Raw genomic sequence first — 19,803 nt, 5'->3', positions numbered from 1 at the left:
ATTTTCTTTCTTTCTTTCTTTCTTTCTTTCTTTCTTTCTTTCTTTCTTTCTTTCTTTCTTTCTTTCTTTCTCTCTTTTCTTTCTTTCTTTCTTTCCAGTTAAGTTTGACTGTTCTGAATCATTTGAAACCGCATTAATTGTGGTTCGTTTTTTTGTTGTTGTTTACACTGTATGTCCTGTGATCACGTGACAATCATACTCTGATGCTACCTTCTCCACGTGTGCGGTTTTGGAGCAAATATGTGAATTTCCCGCTTCTGCGTTTTCAACGGTTCGACACGCGTGAAAGGGGCGTGGTTTTCCCACTGCCTCAGCCTGTGTGTGTGTGTGTGTGTGTGTGTGTGTGTGTGTGTGTGTGTGTGTGTGTGTAAGGCGCTGAGTCGGAGGGAGCTTTGAATCCCATTCAGTGCCACCACTAAGGCGAGGTCACACACGCGCAGAGTTTGCGGTGCTGCGTGGACAGGAAGAAAAGCGCCATATCTGGATATATTTCTCTCTTTTCTCTACATTTTTACCCCTGCGAACAAATGTTGGATCTATGTTAACGCGCGGATTCGTACAGCTCCATAAGAAGGAATGCATCTTTTCCTCGTGAAACTGATTGGTGTGATTTCGCTGATTGCTCTGACACAGGGTAAGACGACGCACACTGTATGTGCCATGCATTCAGCTGCTATTTACAAATAAAAAACAAACAACAACAAAAAAACAAAAATATTTGTAACTTTCCACGATTATGGCGTGTGCACGGAAAAAAGAGGAAATGAAAATTGCCAAATTTCAGTAGAAACCCACTTGTTGCGTTCAGGATGAAAGTGAATGAGGGCTGATAGCTGATAGTAAAACTCTTTAAATGCACAATAATAGAAGCTCCACTGGCATGCAATACAACAATCTCATTGAAAATATAATAAAATAGTTTTTAAGCACTTTGTACTGCCGACATCCTTTTGATCAACAGGTGAGTCGGAGGAAATCACATAACGGTGCGCGAGCGCGCTTCAGCTCCAAAAGACATGGTGTAAGATTTATCATAACACATAACTCTTATAGCACACGGTGCTTCTTAATATCTTATTCATAACCAAAAAAGTATCTAATAACTCACTAGTTATTGATAATATCAATAATGACAACGAGTTTAAAAACTCTGTGTGTGTGTGTGTGTGTGTGTGTGTGTGTGTGTGTGTGTGTGTGTTTGGGGGGGGGTATTTGTTGATCATTTGTCAAAATGCAAAAAGAAGCAAAAGTACTTGCTAGTACTTTACCGTTCTGTAAGTTGAATATGTAAGAAAGAAAGAAATATGTAAGAAAGAAAGAAAGAAATTACAATTTAAAAGCTAAAAGCTGCTTTGCATGGACAGATTGTTCTTGGCAAAACAAACATACTGAAACAAGATACAAAACAATACCCACCTTTTTTGAGAAAATTAATAAATAGGTAGGTAGAATAATTGGTAGATAAATAGGTGTCTATCTATCTATCTATCTATCTATCTATCTATCTATCTATCTATCTATCTATCTATCTAGATAGATAGATTGATAGATAGATAGACTGCTTTAGCACAGTTCAGTAAAGTTTCACAGAAATGCTTTAGCAGGTCTGTGTGAATGGCCAAAAATAGCCTCATTCTGGAGAGTGCTGTGTTCAGACTTTCCTGTCATCAAACATCTCTTTAAGGTCTTAAGAGTTACACTTTTACCTCATCCCTCTTTTCTCTCCCTGGGGTTTCTCTCCATTTGGTTTTGTTTTCTCTCCAACATGCTGAAAGCATTCGTTTACCTATAAATATAATTTCATTATAACTCAGGGTAAAATCAATATGATTGTGTCTTATGTCTCCTTTTTCTTAACCCAGCTTGGGAATTTGGCATGTATCTGAAATGTAGTCATCGTTCCAGTTTTTTTCTCTTACGGACATTCCTTTACTTTATAGGTCTGAAATGTTCTGAGAAATGCCAAAACGGAGGTTCGTGCGTGGCTACTGTTGATGGAAGAGGAGAATGCAAGTGAGTACGAATCTCAAGAAGTATTCAAAACATGAGCATGAAACCTCTTAGTTGTATCACTCTAATACTGGACCTCTTGCTTGATGTGTTTAATGAGTAGACTTGCTGAAATATGGTGGAATTTGACAGAAAAATATAAAAATATACAATATAGTGAAATACTATAATAATTTACCAGGTTAGTGTTAATACAAATTTGGGGTTTTATTATCTTTTGTTCCTGCAAAATGCATTTTCACATAGATATAGTGTAAATTTAAAATGATTTAAAATACACATATTTTCTATTTACATGTTATACAAATGTACAAAAACACCCTTTATCTAAGTGTATCCCGTGATCAAGAAAAGAAATTGGTCTGGTGGCATGCATAAATATCGCTAATTAAATCCAGTGCCTTACCTGACACTGAAAAGATCACGTTTTTGAAATGCTTACGCACTTTCTCGAAGAGAAAACATGGTCTACACTAGCCAATGAATGGGATGATGTTGAAGAAGGGAGGGGAATTTGGCTTTCTCTTGTCATGCTGTTTGTGCCTCTTCTCTAACAGAAGTCTCAGAGACGCTCTAAGCCCCAAATCTTGTTTCTCATTTCTTTTATGAAACGACAGCTGGGGTTTGCCAGAAACTCAGCATCCATTGTTCTCCCATCTAGATTAATTCTGTGTGACTAATCTGTGTCAGGCTTCCGAGAATGCCTATAGCCCCCCCCTCAACATGCCCTTGTCCCCGTTTGGGTGTTTTGTCCTATTTTGAATGGCTATGCTTTGATTTATATTAGAGGGACAGATGGCAGCAGAGTGTAATTGGACTGGATGTTTTCATAATTGGCAACAATGGAGCCGAGACCTATAAAAAGCAAACCTTCTTAGAGCACATACCTTCACTCTCCTGAATAGAATGAGTGAAAAGAAAGTTGTTATGAAATTGCTGTTGATTTATTAACGGAGGCCAACATTTTATTGTTCTCTTTTTTTTTCCTATTGTTGCGCAATTGAGATACAAACATTGGATTGAGTTTCAGGGAGTTTGGCCGAGTGCAGCAGTGTCTTCTTTCTCGTTATCAGCAAGTTATCAGCGTGACTGGTTTGAAATAGGGACTGCGGCAATGTTTGCGGCCTCCTTTAGAGGGCCATTCTCTCACAGGGCCATGCTGGCATGGGGCCACGTCTTAATTCTGTCTGGCAGCCTCCCTGCCGCAGTCGAGTCACAAAGCGACCATTGTGGCGAGATACCCTCAGACTCGTCTAATTAAGCACAGAGATAGGACGAGGGCTGCTCTTCCCGCCCTAAGATACTCGGTTACCATGTCCGCTGCCTTTTGTAAAAATTTGACTGCAGAAAGTGGACAGGCCTCTGAGTCTGCAGCATGTCTGTTCAGCCTTTGCAGGCAGCAGGTTCACAGGTCAGTTTTGACCACCCCATGTTGCTATCAAATGACTCCATTGTGCAAGCCATGAATATGCTTGGGGACAGTAATTACGCCCATAGCATTTGGTTTAGCTTCAGTGTGTGGGCAAGTGAATGTTTGTTGGAATTTGACATAGAAAGTTTGTCTTTGCTGTAGTTGCGGATCACATTTGGTAATAATCAAACTGAAGTAGTGGAAGACGCTTTAAGTTTGACAGCTTCATGGCATGCTTGTTCTATAAAACTAACCACATTCAAACATTTGGCAAGTTCTTACAGTTCCTAAACATGTGATTTAGCTTATTTCCCCCGGTAGCCTGTATGATGTGTGCGACAAATTGTTCTGACACTTGCTTAAAGGGTTCATTCTAGATATTTGCACATTCAAGAATAGAATAGAACCCAGCACAGGGATGAGGTTTTGCTAATGGCTGTTTTGATCATACAACTTATGAGCATCTTGCTGCATTTTCCAGACAAAAACACCTTTGTGAAGCTTAGAAACTAATCATTCTCGTACAGATGCTTCTTTTCTTTAGCAAAACCAAGATTTTTGTCTGTGCTGTAATATGCTGTGTCTTTAAAGCCAGATTTGTACAACATTGTAGAGATATAGAGGTCAAACTGTGCCTGGAATGCAAATCTGAGGCTCATTATCTAATGCTTAGAGTGGCAGCACTACCTCAGAAGCCTGGACAAACATAAATGTCTGCTTTGCTAAGAGCAATGAAAAGCAGCTACCAGAGCTGGATTCTGCAGCAGTGGACAGAGAAGAAATTACTGGACCAAATGATCTTCTGATAAGGTGATTAAAGATGCAGGGCTTCAAGAGGATGTTGAAGATCCTCAACTTAGGGAACACCTGACACCTCAAAAAGCTAACCAGGCTTCTGCTCTTTAGAGCAAAGAGCTTTACTCAGCAATGATGAAGTCTCACTCCAGACTGGATAAGGGTTAATGTTTTTAGAAGGCTGGTGGATCTACTGCACAGCAGATGCAACTTCTGAAGTTAAATGATAAAGCCTTTTTAAAGATCTGTGCTGCCTGTGTAAGACCAAGTAAATGCCATCTGGTGAAAACGATGGGTAACTACCAAAGTTAACTACTGTTTGAAAGTGCGATTAAAAAAGTAATACAGTATCACACACAGCTACAAAATATAAATCCTACATTGAGTTTACTTCATTTACATTATTTCAGATTTCTTCACAAATTACATAAGGACTTAACACTATCCAAATATGAGGCTTTCTGACTCGAACCCCAACACTAACTTGAGCAAGTGATTCTTAAAAATAAATAGGAAAAATGGGAAAACCAATGTCATAAAAAAAAAGCTTTATTTCAATACCTTATTTAAAAAATGTTTCATTGACTTGATTTTTTTTGTCTAGACTAATCTATGCATGGAAAATAGAACATAATAGAACAACTATTTAAATACACAGGTATTGTTATATTAATAGCTCAGCTGGCAGGCCTAACTGGCCTTTGTGTTGGATGAATGAATATGCATATGGCTCAATTTTACTTTAAAACAATGTTTCTGTTATGTAACATATTACTTATAATACTTTTGTAGACATGATAACCGAGCGGTTTGGTGTCACTTTAAACAATCATTTCATCAAGTAATAGACAAATATATTAACAGTAGTAACTTAGAACGGTCTTAGAACGTAAGCCATGCAAGTTCCACTGAGTTCCACTGAGGACCACTGTGTGTATATATATATATATATATATATATATACATATATATATATATATATATATATATATATATATATATATATATATATATATATATATATATATATATATATATATATATATATATTTACGAATAAATATAAGGGCTGTCAGTCAATTAAAATATTTCATCTTGATTAATTGTATGATTGTCATAAGTTAACTCGTGATTAATCACAACTTAATCACACATTTTTTTGGTTCTAAATGTACCTTAAATTATTACATTTTTAAGTTTTGCCGTATGTGTGCATCATAGCAGATTTTGGTGTTTGATTGATGGCGCATCAGTAAAACAAATGTGTAATGATAGAAAATTATTTTTAGGTGGAGGTTTTTTTTTTTTATCTTAGTAAAGAAAGGACATTGTGAATAACTGTGTGCTGCACTGAAGGTTTTCATTTTGCCTCTTTTATGTTTATTTATATTTTATTAAATATAGTCAAACAGAATTGGTCGCTGCATCAAATTAGTGCTGTCAAAATGAATTTGCGTTAACGTGTTATTAACAGGTTAATTTTGACAGCCAGGCTGAGGTTTGCCACTGAGTACATGCATTTGTATTTAAACTGATTTAACACTAATGCTAGCAATTTTAGCTACAGCCAGATCATAACTTTCTGTTATGACATAGCGTGTACATGAGACACTTATACATATCTCAAAACCACAGGTGATACTATCACCAATCTGTGATATTTAAGAGGCACAATAGACCAATGTCATGTTTCAAATGATTTCACAAGTATAATAAATCCTTTTATCACATGCTTCACGGCAACCCTGTCCAGGGTAAAAGTTTCTGTTAAAGGATAATTAAATGATTGTTAGCATAAATCATATTACAAATGTGTAAGGGTTAAACAGTTATATTTAAGAGAAGTCTACAAAAAACAGACATGATCCCCTGGCCCTATACTTGATGCATGTCTTTTTTAAAAAAGGCACATTGTTGAAAAAGCAAGCAAGTAAGCAGCTGTTAAAATATGTCTGTACATTTTAACCTGTATATGTTTGTTTAATATCACTACACAAAGTCAAGTCAAGTCAAGTCAAGTTTATTTGTATAGCGCTTTTCACAACAGACATTGTCTCAAAGCAGCTTTACACAAATCAACAGTCAAGGTGAATGGTGTGTATTTATCCCTGATGAGCAGCCATGGCGACTGTGGCAAGGAAAAACTCCCTTAGATGTTATGAGGAAGAAACCTTGAGAGGAACCAGACTCAAAAGGGGAACCCATCCTCATTTGGGTGACATCAAGAGTTTGATCATAAATCTTTCAACAACACTGGAGCACTGGAGAGTGAGAACTAACATGAGCACTGGAGTATAAGATTACAAGTAAATGTTCTTTCTACAGTCTTTGGTATAAAAGTAGGAGCTACTGAGCTCAACATTTGTGATCATCACAGATCCTGCATCAGCTTCTCCATGCCAGAGCCTTTAAACACTCCAGGAGGTCCAATGTCAAACTCCACACATGCAGTGGGATCCAATTGGCACTGTACGTCTCTAGATGGTTCAGGATGTTTGCGAGTTTGGCATCTACTTCTTTAAAGTCCATAATCTTCATGAGGTGGGACGTGACTGGAGCTGGCCAAACCTCAGGAAGCCTCGGGATGGGGATGGGGACAAAGGTGACTTTAAAGTAGAGGCATGTGTAAGTAAGCAAGCAAAACAGTGTCTATTTTGGTACATGGACAGCTAAGAAGAGTACTGTATGAAAGCAACCTCTTGTCTTTGCTCAATGCGAGCTTTGTTTACGGGTCAAGGATGAGTTCCTCTGTGCTCCCTTCTTCATTCATATACAGGAAATGCACTTCCAGGGCCAGGGAGGACTGAAAGGTTGAGACTATAAACATATCACTCAAGAAAGCAAATGTCTAAAACGAGGCACTAGTGTCGGAATTATGTAGCATATATGTTTTATGTTTTTGTTTCATGATGTATAGATGTGGAAAAAATGGTTACGCTTACATTGTGTTCTGTAGAACATTTTATCACACGTTCTCAAAGAGCCAAATGTGGTGGATTGAGTTTTGTATGCACAGCTGAGCAAGCAAAAAAATCATCCATGCTTTTTTTATTTGCTGCTTTTGACCTGAGCCATCTGTCTGTGGAACACTGCAATACATGCGATCACTATCAAGGTATTCATGCTTTTAGGTACCACACAATACATATCTACTGTCTGTGGTTTAAGCCATTCATCTGTAGCAGTGGCAGCTGCCTCAAGAAATACCACACACTGTTTCCAAATGCTGTGAAGCTATGTGAAAACGAAATGCTGCATTTTGGAAATAAAGCCTTCGTGCAAAATGTCCAAAGAAGTTATATGCCTGAGGTGGTTGTGAGGCACATGCGAAAACTGTAAGTTATTTCCCAGACTTGCAAAACCACCAGGCGAAGCACTCATTAGGTCAGTATAGAGTTTCTAATTCCTGCTTTTTGCTTGATCCCTGGGGTTGCTGACCTTTCCCATGGGGTCCTAAAGTAATAGGGATAAACAGGCATGTCTCTAATGAACACCAACAGATGTGGTTTTGGAAGATCAGGCATCCCGTAGTGATTACAGAGTTAGACAAGGGAGCCCAAGGCCATCGTTACCTAAAGATCAGACAAGGTGTTTAGACACCCAACTGCGGGAAATGAGGGTTTGAAGAGGGCTAGATGAGCTCAAAGGCATGAAAATACCAGGTTAGTATTAATGGCGCCACAATTACCTGTAGTTCATATCAATTTTTACAGTGTTTATCAGCATTGGTGAAGAAAACTGAACGTTGAGCACACATTTCCTCCCTATATGAAAGGAGACGTTCAGCTGTGAAAGGAAATTCAAGTTAGAGTTTAACGCTGTGTGTGAGACAGAGCCTCTTCCACTGTACAACCTCATGGTGGCAGATGGCAGATTGGCCCATGGGGGAGGAAACCCCCCCGTATCTCATCTGGTTAAGAGGTCAGGTGTCAGCAAAACATCTGCTCTGGCCTGACCGCACATTGCAGCACTGGCAAAGCCCTGTTATCATGGGCTACGGGTGGCCACATAGAAAACGAATCTCATCACATCTCAAAGGACAAAGATTTCGATTTGGTGCATAGGATTATTTGATTTACATTAATAGGGTCACTACGAGGTCAGACATTGCCAGATAAATCATGGTTGTTTGCGCCATGTCAAGTTTGTTCTGTTATTCTGAAAAACCTGTGTATGATTTGTGTTCAACCACAGCTATTTTCCATTACGCTCAAATGCCCTGTAATAATACAATTTTGACTGCATTTGGTCTCTAACCTGAAACATATTCTCTCTAAGTGTGCTTTACTGTCTCTCGAAGACAGATTTTGTGCTGACAAATTATTTGTCAAGGTTTTGCCAAGTTTAAGACCAAACCACCAACATTTTCTGCATATTAGCAGAATGTATGATGGGATGACTATGAGCGTTTATGTATTTTTTACTTTTGCAATTTCCATGAGGTGTGGTGCTGTTTGCCAGGCTGGGCAAGCTCCAGTGGAGTTTTCAAAGCTGGTGTGATTTTTCACTTGGCTATGGGAAGTGCGTCTGCCAGCAGACGCCACTGAGAAGTGCTGTCAGGGATGGGGACGCAGGATGGGGCGAATTTTTTTGTGTAAACGGTTACATTCCTTAATCATTAGGCTTCTCCCCTCACACTGTCTGCAGAAAACCTTAAACCAGCCATCAGATCATAAATAATTTCATAAAAAAAAAAATTAAGACTATTTTTGTTTTGTGGAGCATAGAGTTTTGTGCCTTAAAGCTCATGACAAAGACGTTTATCAAACTATGAGCTTTCTTCTGAAGCTGACTCACAAACTGAGAATTTTGGAATTTGGATCGCCTAATACACCTCAAACTAGCTTTTCTAGCTTGACCTGGTTGTTTAGTTGTTTATCAGGAGACTTTCAGGAGATGGCATGAGCATTAACTATGAAAGATCCCTATTGGAAGTACACCCTCGCCAAGACTAGCGGCAGTAAATTGGCGGGAAGGAGTGTAAAAAGCAAGCCCTGAATCTGGAAATGAGCGAAGGAGAGAGAAGAGAGGCAGGGGAGGGAAAACAGAGGTTTGATAGCTGAAGGCTCACTCAGAAGGGATGCAGGCGACCAAACAGCGTTTAGGCTGGCCCTTGAATGGCGGCACGAACAATGGCCCTTCTCATGGAGCCTTTCAGCAGAGACACTATTCAGGGACTTTCAGCCTCAGCCATCATATTCCAGGAGGGAAGTGGAAAGTGGGGGAGTGTACCAGGACCAGCAGCTGTCGTGCTCTCATTAACATGCGCACCTGCTACCGAAGGCAGCTTCAGAAGGCCGGAGCATACTCTGCCCTGCAGGCTCCTGAGCACAGACCACCACTGTCCCTTCTACTACTGACAGCTTAAGGGCCTTGATTAAGGATTTAACAGCGATATCTTGGTGGAATGGCATTTAAACTCTTCAACTTCTATTCAGTAGCACAAAGCCTAAAGCAGTGAAATACCTTGGCCATTAATTTGAGCAAGTCACAGGAACAGGAACATCCATATAAGTGGGCAGGATCTGACAGTGAAAAAAGGTAGAAAAGGTAGCAGAAGCAGATGAAGTGCAGTTCTCTGATCTTAATGGGTCTACCAGACTTAACGGGTCTACCAGACTACAATTATTGGTTATCCAAACCCTGAAATAAATAGTAAAAACACTACTTCTTTGTTGTGATCAGAGACCAAACCACTGGAAATGTGTACTGCCTGCACTTAGGCAAAATAGACAATACTTAGCTTTTTACCAGTGGTGTAGACTCAGTGTTAGGGTAAGGTTGTTTGTACATTGGTGTAGTAAGGAAAAGCACCCTCTTTGTCACCCAGGATAATCAGACGAATACGAATGCCCAAGCCGGCCCCTGTTACAAAGACTATTTGGCTCTTTTTTTTCTTTTTTTTACAATGTTTGCTGTTCATTTCCTTTGTGCCTCTAGCTCTTGATTGATGCTGGGGATGAGCTTATACTGTAGAAGAATACACACTATTGAGGAGGTGGAAAGGGGGCTTTGAAGTCCTGATAATGTTAGCCAAGGGTTCAAAGACTCTGGTATAGGCTCTGCCTTGTCCTTTTAGTGAATAGATGGTAGAAAAAAGCTGAGGCATGCAGAAATGTTCTGCTAAGAGATGATGATTGGTGCTTTTCATGCAACAGTTTCAAACAGGATTAGAAGTACATGCCAGAATTTACAATGAGCTGAGTGGAATCTTGTTATATTAAACTAAAAATCTTTTTTTTTTCCCCATTTCTGTGCTGAAAAGATTTTTGTGAAAGTTTTTTTTTTTCATCTTTACTTTACAGTTATTTTTACGGTTTATTGTTTCAGAATGCAACATTATTTAAATAATTGCATTGTTTTATGGATGAGATTCAGAATGGCAAACATTTAAATTAATTTCAAATGTATGTTTACTATCAAAAAAGGCATATCAGTAGTGTAAATTCACAGCACAAGTCCCTCAAGTAAACCACAAGTTTCTTGTGGTTTATATGTCATGCTCCATTGTTATTTTTATTATATCATGGCTTTACAGCAGCAATATTTTCCTGCCGCTGATGTGCTTTATTTAGCTTAGTGTTTTAGTATGTGTAAGTGTTTAGTGTGTGGATGTGGGAAACTGCAACCTGAGTGCCCATCTTCCATTTTGGTTTTAACCTCAATGACCATGTAATCACTTACTTTTCTCTTTTGTGGCTGTTTAGGGCTGCCTTCATAGCCACTGTTTACACTGTACATTTCTGTCATCCAGATTTGTTAGACAACATAATTATCAGTGTTATAGTAGTAGTTTAGCAGTGGTTATTAGTAGCCAAGAACTAATTTGAAAATCACACACAAAAAAAATAACAGCACAAACAAATAGTACATATCGTAGAGATTATCACTAAATTCTTGACTGTTTTTTAAGGTGTCCTGAAAAATATTTGGGCCTAACTTGTCAGTTGTCCAACCCCTGCCTGCCGAATCCCTGCTGGAATGGAGGCATTTGCCAGCCAAACATCCGGGACAACAAAGTGGACTACGTTTGTCGTTGTCCACTGGGTTACATGGATCCACGCTGCCTCACCCCCACTGACAACCCATGTCGGAGTTCCCCATGCGGGAATGGGGGGACGTGTGAACTGACCAGTGTCCACACATTTAAATGCAAATGTCCGCCTGGGTGGACTGGTAAGAATGTGTTATTTGAGGAAATTATAATTTTTAAAAAAAGTAAACCATTAATCTCCATAGTAAACAAACGAGGGAATGTGACTGCTAATTGTATTCTGATTTTTACAGGTAAAAACTGCCAGCAGGCTGACCCTTGTGCCTCAAACCCTTGTGCCAACAGAGGCCAGTGCAGTCCATTTGATTCTCATTACATCTGCACCTGCACGCCCTTCTTCTCAGGCGAGACATGCAAACAAGATGTTAATGAGTGTGCTCAGATCCAATCTCCCTGCAAGAACGGCGGTGTCTGTGTGAATGAAGTGGGCACCTATCGATGCAACTGCCAAGCTGAGTACACAGGAAAACACTGTGAGACACTCTACCAGCCCTGCAACCCATCACCATGCCATCATGGCGGTACCTGTGTTCAGATCAGAGACAGAAACTACGAGTGTTCCTGTCTGCCAGGTAGGAAAGCATGATGTTATTTACATGTTGCCAATTTTTTCATTATTACCTGGCAAAATAAGCTAACTATGAATTAGCAGTGTTCACTTTTTTTCAGCTAATTTGTATGAATTGTGGGCAAGACAAATGTTAGGAGCCATCTGTCACTGCCAAACACTGCCGGTAAAGATTTACAAGAGTTAACTGGCTTTTGTAATCACAGGGTAGTGTCAGTGTTTCCCACCAGTGTGGGACTTTGGCTAGGCTAGTTCTCCCAACATGTCCGTTCATCAGCATGATGTAAGCCAACACTGTGTGTGAACTGGTCAGCAGGAAAGCATTAGTGCTTATCATGAGGAAGTGTCTGAGGGACAATATCCTCATGGTGTTGTCTCTGGATTAAGAGAACATGGAAATGTAGGTCTTGCATACATACTCAACTCAAATCGTTTTCCTTTAAGATGCCAATCTAAACCAAAGAAAATGTGCAAGAACTGTGGATGAAAATGTGGTTGAGGAATACAATTGTTCAATACATCGTTACGCATGCTGTCTACTCCTTATTTTACAGATTATCATGCTTATTTGCATATCTCTTCTCTCTTTGCTCCTAGCTCGGTCATTAATGGTTTCATCATTAGTTATCTAACTTAATGAGTGACCAAGATTCAGAAAGCCTAAGATTGATGGTGAAATTGGGCAAATAAACTCATATCTAATTCAGATAGGCATAGTATAAAGCCATGTAGAACTCAAAACAGCAACAAAGGTAGATAGCATGCAGGTTTTATCCACTTTCATTAATTCATCAATAGGCCTAACATAAGTAACAATTTATGCTCAACATCTGTGATAATTACATACCGGTGTGTATATATATATATATATATATATATATATATATATATATATATATATATATATATATATATATATATAAATAAAAATAACACAATGACAATTTCATTTTAACGGCACTAATTTTATTAACGCTTGATTAATGCAGCATGCATTTCTGTTTGAATATATAAATAAATATAAAAGAGGTGAAATTAAAAACCTCAATGCAACACACATTTATTCACAATGTCCTTTTTTTACTCAGATATAAAAAGAAATATTAAACTCCAGCGCAAATTGATTTTTTTATGCGTACACAACCTTTTTCTTATATATTACTTATACGAGGATACAAATGACAGGAATGTTTTATAACTGCTGTTAATTTCAAAGGAAACTGTGGTTGTCAGTTGTCTCTTATCACTTTGTCGTCTCTGTCTTGAGACATGGGACTGACATGCTTCCCAGAATAAGACAACGGTTGACCACAAGACCATTAACCACACTTTCAGTATGTAACAGTGAGTTTCATAAACACTGTATCCTTTTGTAAAAAAATAACAATTATTTGAAAAATACCAGGGATATTAAACTTCAGCAATTATTCATTACAAAAAAACATTAAAAACCTTAAATGTGTCATTTTCCCTCCACTTTTGAATGAACAAACTCTAAAAATGTATTGTCTTTTAAGTAAATAATCAACATCTTTTCAGGTTTTAGAGGTCAAAACTGTGAGGAGAACATAGACGACTGTCCAGACCATCGTTGCCTTAACGGAGGAACCTGTGTAGATGGGGTGAACACTTACAACTGCCAGTGCAAACCGGAGTGGACAGGTATGAATTGTGTACATTAATTGTGCTGCTTTTATTAATAACAAAAATGTAAACCACATTCACAAAACGACTTTAGCTTGCTAACTCTTGGAATAAATCAGTGCATCATGAGTCCTTTGTGTCTTGTGTTCCCTGATAGGTCAATTCTGTACTGAAGATGTCAATGAGTGCGACCTGATGCCTAATTCGTGTCAGAATGGTGGCACTTGCCTCAACACTCAGGGTGGATACAACTGTGTGTGTGTGAATGGCTGGTCAGGTGACGATTGCAGCAAAAATATCGATGATTGCGTTGATGCTGCCTGTCACCCGGGATCAACTTGTCACGATCGTGTAGCGTCCTTTTATTGCGAATGCCCACCTGGACGCACAGGTCTATACTTTAATAGTCTATTTTCAATTTTTGAGAATTGTTTAAATATGATAGAAACAGGAATAAATGGCATTTATTGTTTTTTGTTTTTATATTGTATGGTGGAACCAGGAATAAATGCTATATATATATATATATATATATATATATATATATATATATATATATATATATATATAATCATTATATATAATTATTTATGTTTTTAGGTAAATGGGGTTGTAATTACTCATGTAATTTCCATCTATTCCAGGTTTGCTGTGTCATTTGGATGATGCTTGTATTAGTGACCCCTGTCAGAAAGGCTCGAACTGTGACACCAACCCAGTCAATGGCAAGGCTATCTGTACCTGTCCTACAGGATACTTTGGCTTAGCCTGTAACCAGGACGTTGATGAATGCGCTTTGGGTAACCATTTTAACACTGTTTAGAGATAAATGCTTCAACTCAACAGAACTTGTATGAATGGGTTGGCTGAGCTAATTCTATATTTATATATTCTATATTAAATTTTAATATTTTTCTATAAAAAATATATTTCATTATCAAGCTGTTTATAGATATTAGATTTAATCCATCCCATCTTTTTTTCTATAGGTTCAAATCCATGTGAGCATGCTGGAAAGTGTCTGAACACCAAAGGCTCGTTTGAGTGTATGTGTCTTCCGGGCTACGTAGGGGCTCGCTGCGAACTTGATGTTAACGAGTGCATGTCTAGCCCTTGCCAAAATGATGCTACCTGCCTGGACCAAATCGGAGGTTTTCACTGCATCTGCATGGCAGGTAAAGCACAAAATGTTAAGTATACATAGGTAAACAGTGACACATACGTAGTAGTGTATTACTGTAAGATATTGTGTGTTTTATGTGTGTCTACAGTGTTACAATGCATCATAATGTCTGAAATAATTTATTTTTTTGCCACATTTATATGTCCTATGTTTGGTACATTATAAAGAGAAAATAATCTGATCAATGAACCTTGCAGTATAATCTGGATAAAATCTTTCTGTGCTAATTGACAGGATACGAGGGAGTCTTCTGCCAGATCAATACAGATGAGTGTGTGAGCACGCCCTGTCTCAACAATGGAAAGTGCATCGACAAGATCAACAACTACCAGTGCGAGTGCCCCAAAGGTAAGTACAAGGGGGCCATTCAACCCCTGGACAGCAACAAAGAGAAATAAACTAATCTCGCCCTCAGGCTAACTAAGATAGCTCCAGCCAAATTGGGGAAAAAATCCATATCACAGGGTTTTTAACAGTTAGCAATTTTTTTTTTACCAAGTTTGAGACTTGCACTTAAACATTTTATTATGTAACTCTGTAAGTTTCAGGCATGAGGTATGTGGTTTATTCATGCACTGGCTTTTGAATGTTAAATATCCAACTTTTATGCATTCATCCCAAATGAAGTGGAAGTAATTTTGGTTATAAAGTAGCAGGCATGTCATAAAGGCAGATCTAAGGATTATTGTACAGAAAGGTGGAAAGCAGATCAGAGGATTATTGTACAGGGGAATTCATGCATAAATACTGGGGTAAGAAATGCTGCTAGTATTCTGTGGCGAGGGGATGAGGCCTGTGGGGTCCCTGAGCAATGTCTTGAGCGAAGTGATTGGGAGGTATGTGGTACGGTAAGCTGGGGAACGGAGTCTAGGCCACCCTACGCAGTCTTCAGATGCAAATTAGGGCACTGTTCAGAATGCAGGGCAGGGTTGCTTTTGAATAGCATACATAGCGAGACCATGGTAACCACAATAGAGCTTTTTGAAATGTGCCATTTTTGAGGCCCGGAGGAAATCCTTGCTGGATTGTTAGGTAGTGCTGGAACTCTATGACAAAGGAATTTTCACTGAGATGAGCACTACTGCTGTTTCCACTACAGCAGATGTCAAATTCTAGTTCAAAATTTACTATATACTGGTAGTTCAATATAACGTTTGAGGTCTATATCTATAACAGGTCCACTGGTTGGTTCTGAACGATGAGCTAACTGAATCGTGAAAGGTCATAGGTGGCGAGATCTTTCTGACGGTGCCGAAGCAGAGAGGGGGCCAAGGCAGGATGAGAGAATGCACATTGTGATGGAAAAGTTTTTGAGGACAAAGGAGGCAACCAGTGCAGCTTTGCAATTCATTGAATAGACTGTTCCCTTTTGTCTGGTGCCCTTGGTCAGGAGGCCTTGGAAGGTTTTTTTTAACCCCTTTCTTTTTTTATTTACAATCTTCTCTCCTCCCCCTCCCCCCCCACGATGATTTGTTGAAAAAGGAGTTTGGAAAGGTGGGGGGATGGGGCAGGGTCCAGGAGAGAGAGAGAGAGAGAGAGAGAGAGAGAGAGAGAGAGAGAGAGGAAAACAGTGAGCAGTGTGGGGACATGTTAATGAAGCCTAGCTGGAGATTGTATAGATGAGTGTGATGGAATGAAGCAAGTGTGGTCTGAAGAGATCATCCTAAAGAGCTCTACGCTTTTTATTGCCCCCCCCCCTCACTTCTCTTTCACTCTGGCTCTTTTCTCAGGATATTCTGGGAACCAGTGCCAGGTTGACATCGACGAATGTGCCAGCACGCCCTGCAAAAATGGCGCCAAGTGTATTGATGGGCCCAATATGTACACCTGCCAATGCACTGAGGGTATGACGAACCGTTAAGCACTTTTATTTGTTGAATACAAAATGCAACCTTATTTCAGATGTTGTTCATGCAATGTCGGATAAAGTACACAATCCATGTGTCACGCTATTTGGAGAACCACTTGTGGTATTTTTCCCGGCTTTTATTTAAATCCGCAGTACATTCTTGATGACCTAAAACTTCACTTGCTACACTATTAATAAAATTATAATATCAATAGTAATAATGAACGTTTTTATCCACTTATAAATAATAGGAATGAGTGATTTCTCAAAATGTAGAGTATAAAATAAGATATTTGACTTTGAAATGTAGTAAAGTTACAGTCAAATTCTCACTCAATTACTAGCTTTTTATTTTGTAATGGTGATTATTGGCATTCTGAATTTTTGTAACCTTTACAGTAATTTGAATCAGGAATAATGAGGACTTTACCAGCTGTCAAACAAAATGATCAAATTGATCAGTAGCTTTAAATCATCCAATCATCAGCCTGGCATTAATATTTCTTTATTTTTTTTCTTTATTTTTTTTTTCTCTTATTCAGCTAATCCTAATCAGCATAGCATAACAAACCCTGAAAATAAACAGACAGGCAATCTATTTTACCTGCCAAAGTTATTTGATGTAAATTAATGGCATGTTATAATACCTGGCCTACATAAGAAAAAACAGAAGGTTAAATTAATCCTTATTATGGTCCAGGTTACACAGGACAGCACTGCGAGGCAGATATCGATGAGTGTCTGTCCAATCCGTGTCATTACGGCACCTGTAACGATGGCCTGGCCAGCTTCACCTGCCAGTGCCACCTTGGCTACACCGGTCGTCTGTGTGAAACCAACATAAACGAGTGTCTGAGCCAGCCATGCCAGAATGGAGGCACCTGTCAGGATCGGCCAAATGCTTACCTGTGTGTTTGTCCTAAAGGAACCTCAGGTAAGAAAGTAATCTGGAATTCTCTTACGGTCTGCTGTGGTTTATCTGATAAATATGTGAATGTATAAACACAAACATACACATACACATATAAAAAAAACCTGTAGAGTTTAATTAGATTTGACTTTGATTCACAGGTGTTAATTGTGAGATCAATCTGGATGACTGCAAGAGCAGCCCATGTGAATATGGCAAGTGCATTGACAAGATCAACGGATATGAGTGTGCCTGCGAGCTGGGATATACAGGTCAGTTGCTTCTGGAAATACACACTGATCGTCTCAAGGTTAACAGTGCAGATAGTAGATAGTGTAACCCTGTTTATTGACTGATACTAGAAAGTCTTTTTGAGTTGGATATTTTTTAGAACTTGTGCAAGTCAGATAAAAGAATGGCACAGTTGAGTCAGTGGGGAATGGGTGCTGACAAAAGTCTCCCCAGGTGAGTTCCCCACAAACAAGGGTGTGGAGGGACAGCTGGCCAGCGAGTACACACTCTGGCTGTGGTGTTGCCTTACACTCCCTCCCAATCCCTGCCCTGGCGCTCTGACACGCAACCTCCCCTGCTCGTCCATTCAGCTGAAAAAGCTGCCAGGCATCTGGGGGGGTTTTAAAGGACAAAAGATTTGCGAAAGATTTGTGTAAGCCGATCTTTTAAAAGGGAAAAGTTGGCGGGTGCTTTAAAGAAGAGCGACAAACGAAACCTCCCTTTTCATGCTGTGCCTCGCGTCAGCTGAATGGTGGCGCTGCTTCAAGCGGCGGGAAAATGCAGCCGGACAAAAAGCAATCAGTAAAAAAACGGCGATTGAGTTGGTTGGAAAAGAAAAATGGATTGGAATATGTATTATGTCTACGTTTGTTTTAATTCTAATATCAAACGCTGACTCTAATGCAGGAAAAATGTGTAACATCAATATCGATGAGTGTGCCATCAACCCCTGTCACAACGGAGGAACGTGTATCGATGGAGTCAACGGTTTTACCTGTCAGTGCCCTGATGGCTACCATGACCCGACCTGTCTGTCTCAACTCAACGAATGTCTCAGTAATCCTTGCATTCATGGACATTGTGAAGATAAAGTCAATGGGTAAGATGCTCTTGTTTCATTTATTAATGTCAAACTTTAGTGTTTGATACATTTACAGTCTGTGATGTTTGATGGACATAGACACTTGTTTAAATCTGTCACACATGTAGAATACGACAGTCATACCAATGCTTTGTTTTTGTAGGTTTATTCAACTTTTCATTAAGGAAGCAAAGAAAAGATATTCTGAATACATGTTCTGTAACCTTCATGTTCAAACAACCTGAGGCACTTGTTTTGGTTTATTCCATGCTTTTATAGTGCAAAACCACAAACTCATTTTTAAGATTTAGAGCTTAATTTGCAAATCACTAAAGAATACATAAGTTCTACAAAATCATGTTTGCCATTCATAAACTTTTATTGATTGTCCCAACATCTGGCCTTAGGCTTTTAATGTATAAATTGTGTTTTACTGTGTGTATAAAGTGAGTTTCTTTGTGTTTTCTCGGTAAAGTGTTAACAGTCTTTTAAGTCCACATGCACTGTTGAACAACTGGGTTTTCCTTTACAAGGCTTAGAATGATTGTATTTAAACAGGTCAATTAGCATACGTGGGCTTGTGCATCTACATTATACACGTGCATGTGTTGGAAGTGTTAGACTGGTTGCAACTGTTAAGCATTCACTCGTGCATAAGGTCTGAGTGATTTTATATTTCTATATTTCTTTTTGATTTTTCTATATTGATATAGTGAATAGTGAATGTGCTCCATCACAAATGTAAGAATATAACAATACTACTCATGCTTTTTTGGTCTTTAGATACAACTGCATTTGTGATTCGGGTTGGAGTGGCACCAATTGCGACATCAACAACAATGAGTGTGAATCCAACCCCTGTATGAACGGTGGCACCTGTAAGGACATGACCAGTGGTTATGTGTGCACCTGCCGAGCTGGCTTCAGTGGTAAGCGCCACTAAATTTGTCCGTCTAAAGTACACCAGTGTGTTGGCTCTATTCCTAAATCAAAATGATTTGGATCCCATGATTTTGTGTTTAGGCCCTAACTGTCAGACGAACATTAACGAGTGTGCATCAAACCCATGCTTAAACCAGGGGACTTGTATAGATGATGTTGCCGGCTACAAATGCAACTGCGTGCTGCCTTACACCGGTACGAGTTTGATTGCTTATTATCATTTCACATCTTGAGGTTGACATTTTTAAACAAACTTTTATTTTTCTTTGACATTTTCCTAGCGTGTACACTACTCTTCCGGTTTCAAAATACAGACATATGAAAAAATGTGCTCCCAAGGTCAT

At 39.0% G+C, this 19,803-nt stretch overlaps 1 protein-coding gene across 1 annotated transcript in view; it reads left to right on the top strand.

The window, feature by feature from the left end:
• The first annotated feature begins 365 nt into the window (after nucleotides 1–365).
• notch1b (notch receptor 1b) overlaps nucleotides 366–19,803 on the top strand; it is a 34,908-nt gene continuing 15,470 nt past the window's right edge. Inside the window, exons 1-15 of the mRNA XM_046841344.1 lie at nucleotides 366–634; nucleotides 1,941–2,013; nucleotides 11,130–11,392; nucleotides 11,504–11,842; nucleotides 13,378–13,500; nucleotides 13,640–13,873; nucleotides 14,127–14,282; nucleotides 14,472–14,657; nucleotides 14,900–15,013; nucleotides 16,396–16,509; nucleotides 17,215–17,448; nucleotides 17,586–17,696; nucleotides 18,343–18,535; nucleotides 19,301–19,446; nucleotides 19,541–19,654. Coding sequence (XP_046697300.1) covers nucleotides 577–634; nucleotides 1,941–2,013; nucleotides 11,130–11,392; nucleotides 11,504–11,842; nucleotides 13,378–13,500; nucleotides 13,640–13,873; nucleotides 14,127–14,282; nucleotides 14,472–14,657; nucleotides 14,900–15,013; nucleotides 16,396–16,509; nucleotides 17,215–17,448; nucleotides 17,586–17,696; nucleotides 18,343–18,535; nucleotides 19,301–19,446; nucleotides 19,541–19,654 — 2,458 coding nt within the window. The 5' untranslated portion in view covers nucleotides 366–576. The remainder of the gene's footprint in view (nucleotides 635–1,940; nucleotides 2,014–11,129; nucleotides 11,393–11,503; nucleotides 11,843–13,377; nucleotides 13,501–13,639; nucleotides 13,874–14,126; nucleotides 14,283–14,471; nucleotides 14,658–14,899; nucleotides 15,014–16,395; nucleotides 16,510–17,214; nucleotides 17,449–17,585; nucleotides 17,697–18,342; nucleotides 18,536–19,300; nucleotides 19,447–19,540; nucleotides 19,655–19,803) is intronic.

This window comes from Silurus meridionalis, chromosome 27 (genome assembly GCF_014805685.1).
Source record: "Silurus meridionalis isolate SWU-2019-XX chromosome 27, ASM1480568v1, whole genome shotgun sequence".
In the NCBI taxonomy this organism is placed as follows: domain Eukaryota; kingdom Metazoa; phylum Chordata; class Actinopteri; order Siluriformes; family Siluridae; genus Silurus; species Silurus meridionalis.
This window is presented reverse-complemented; position numbering and strand designations above follow the sequence as displayed.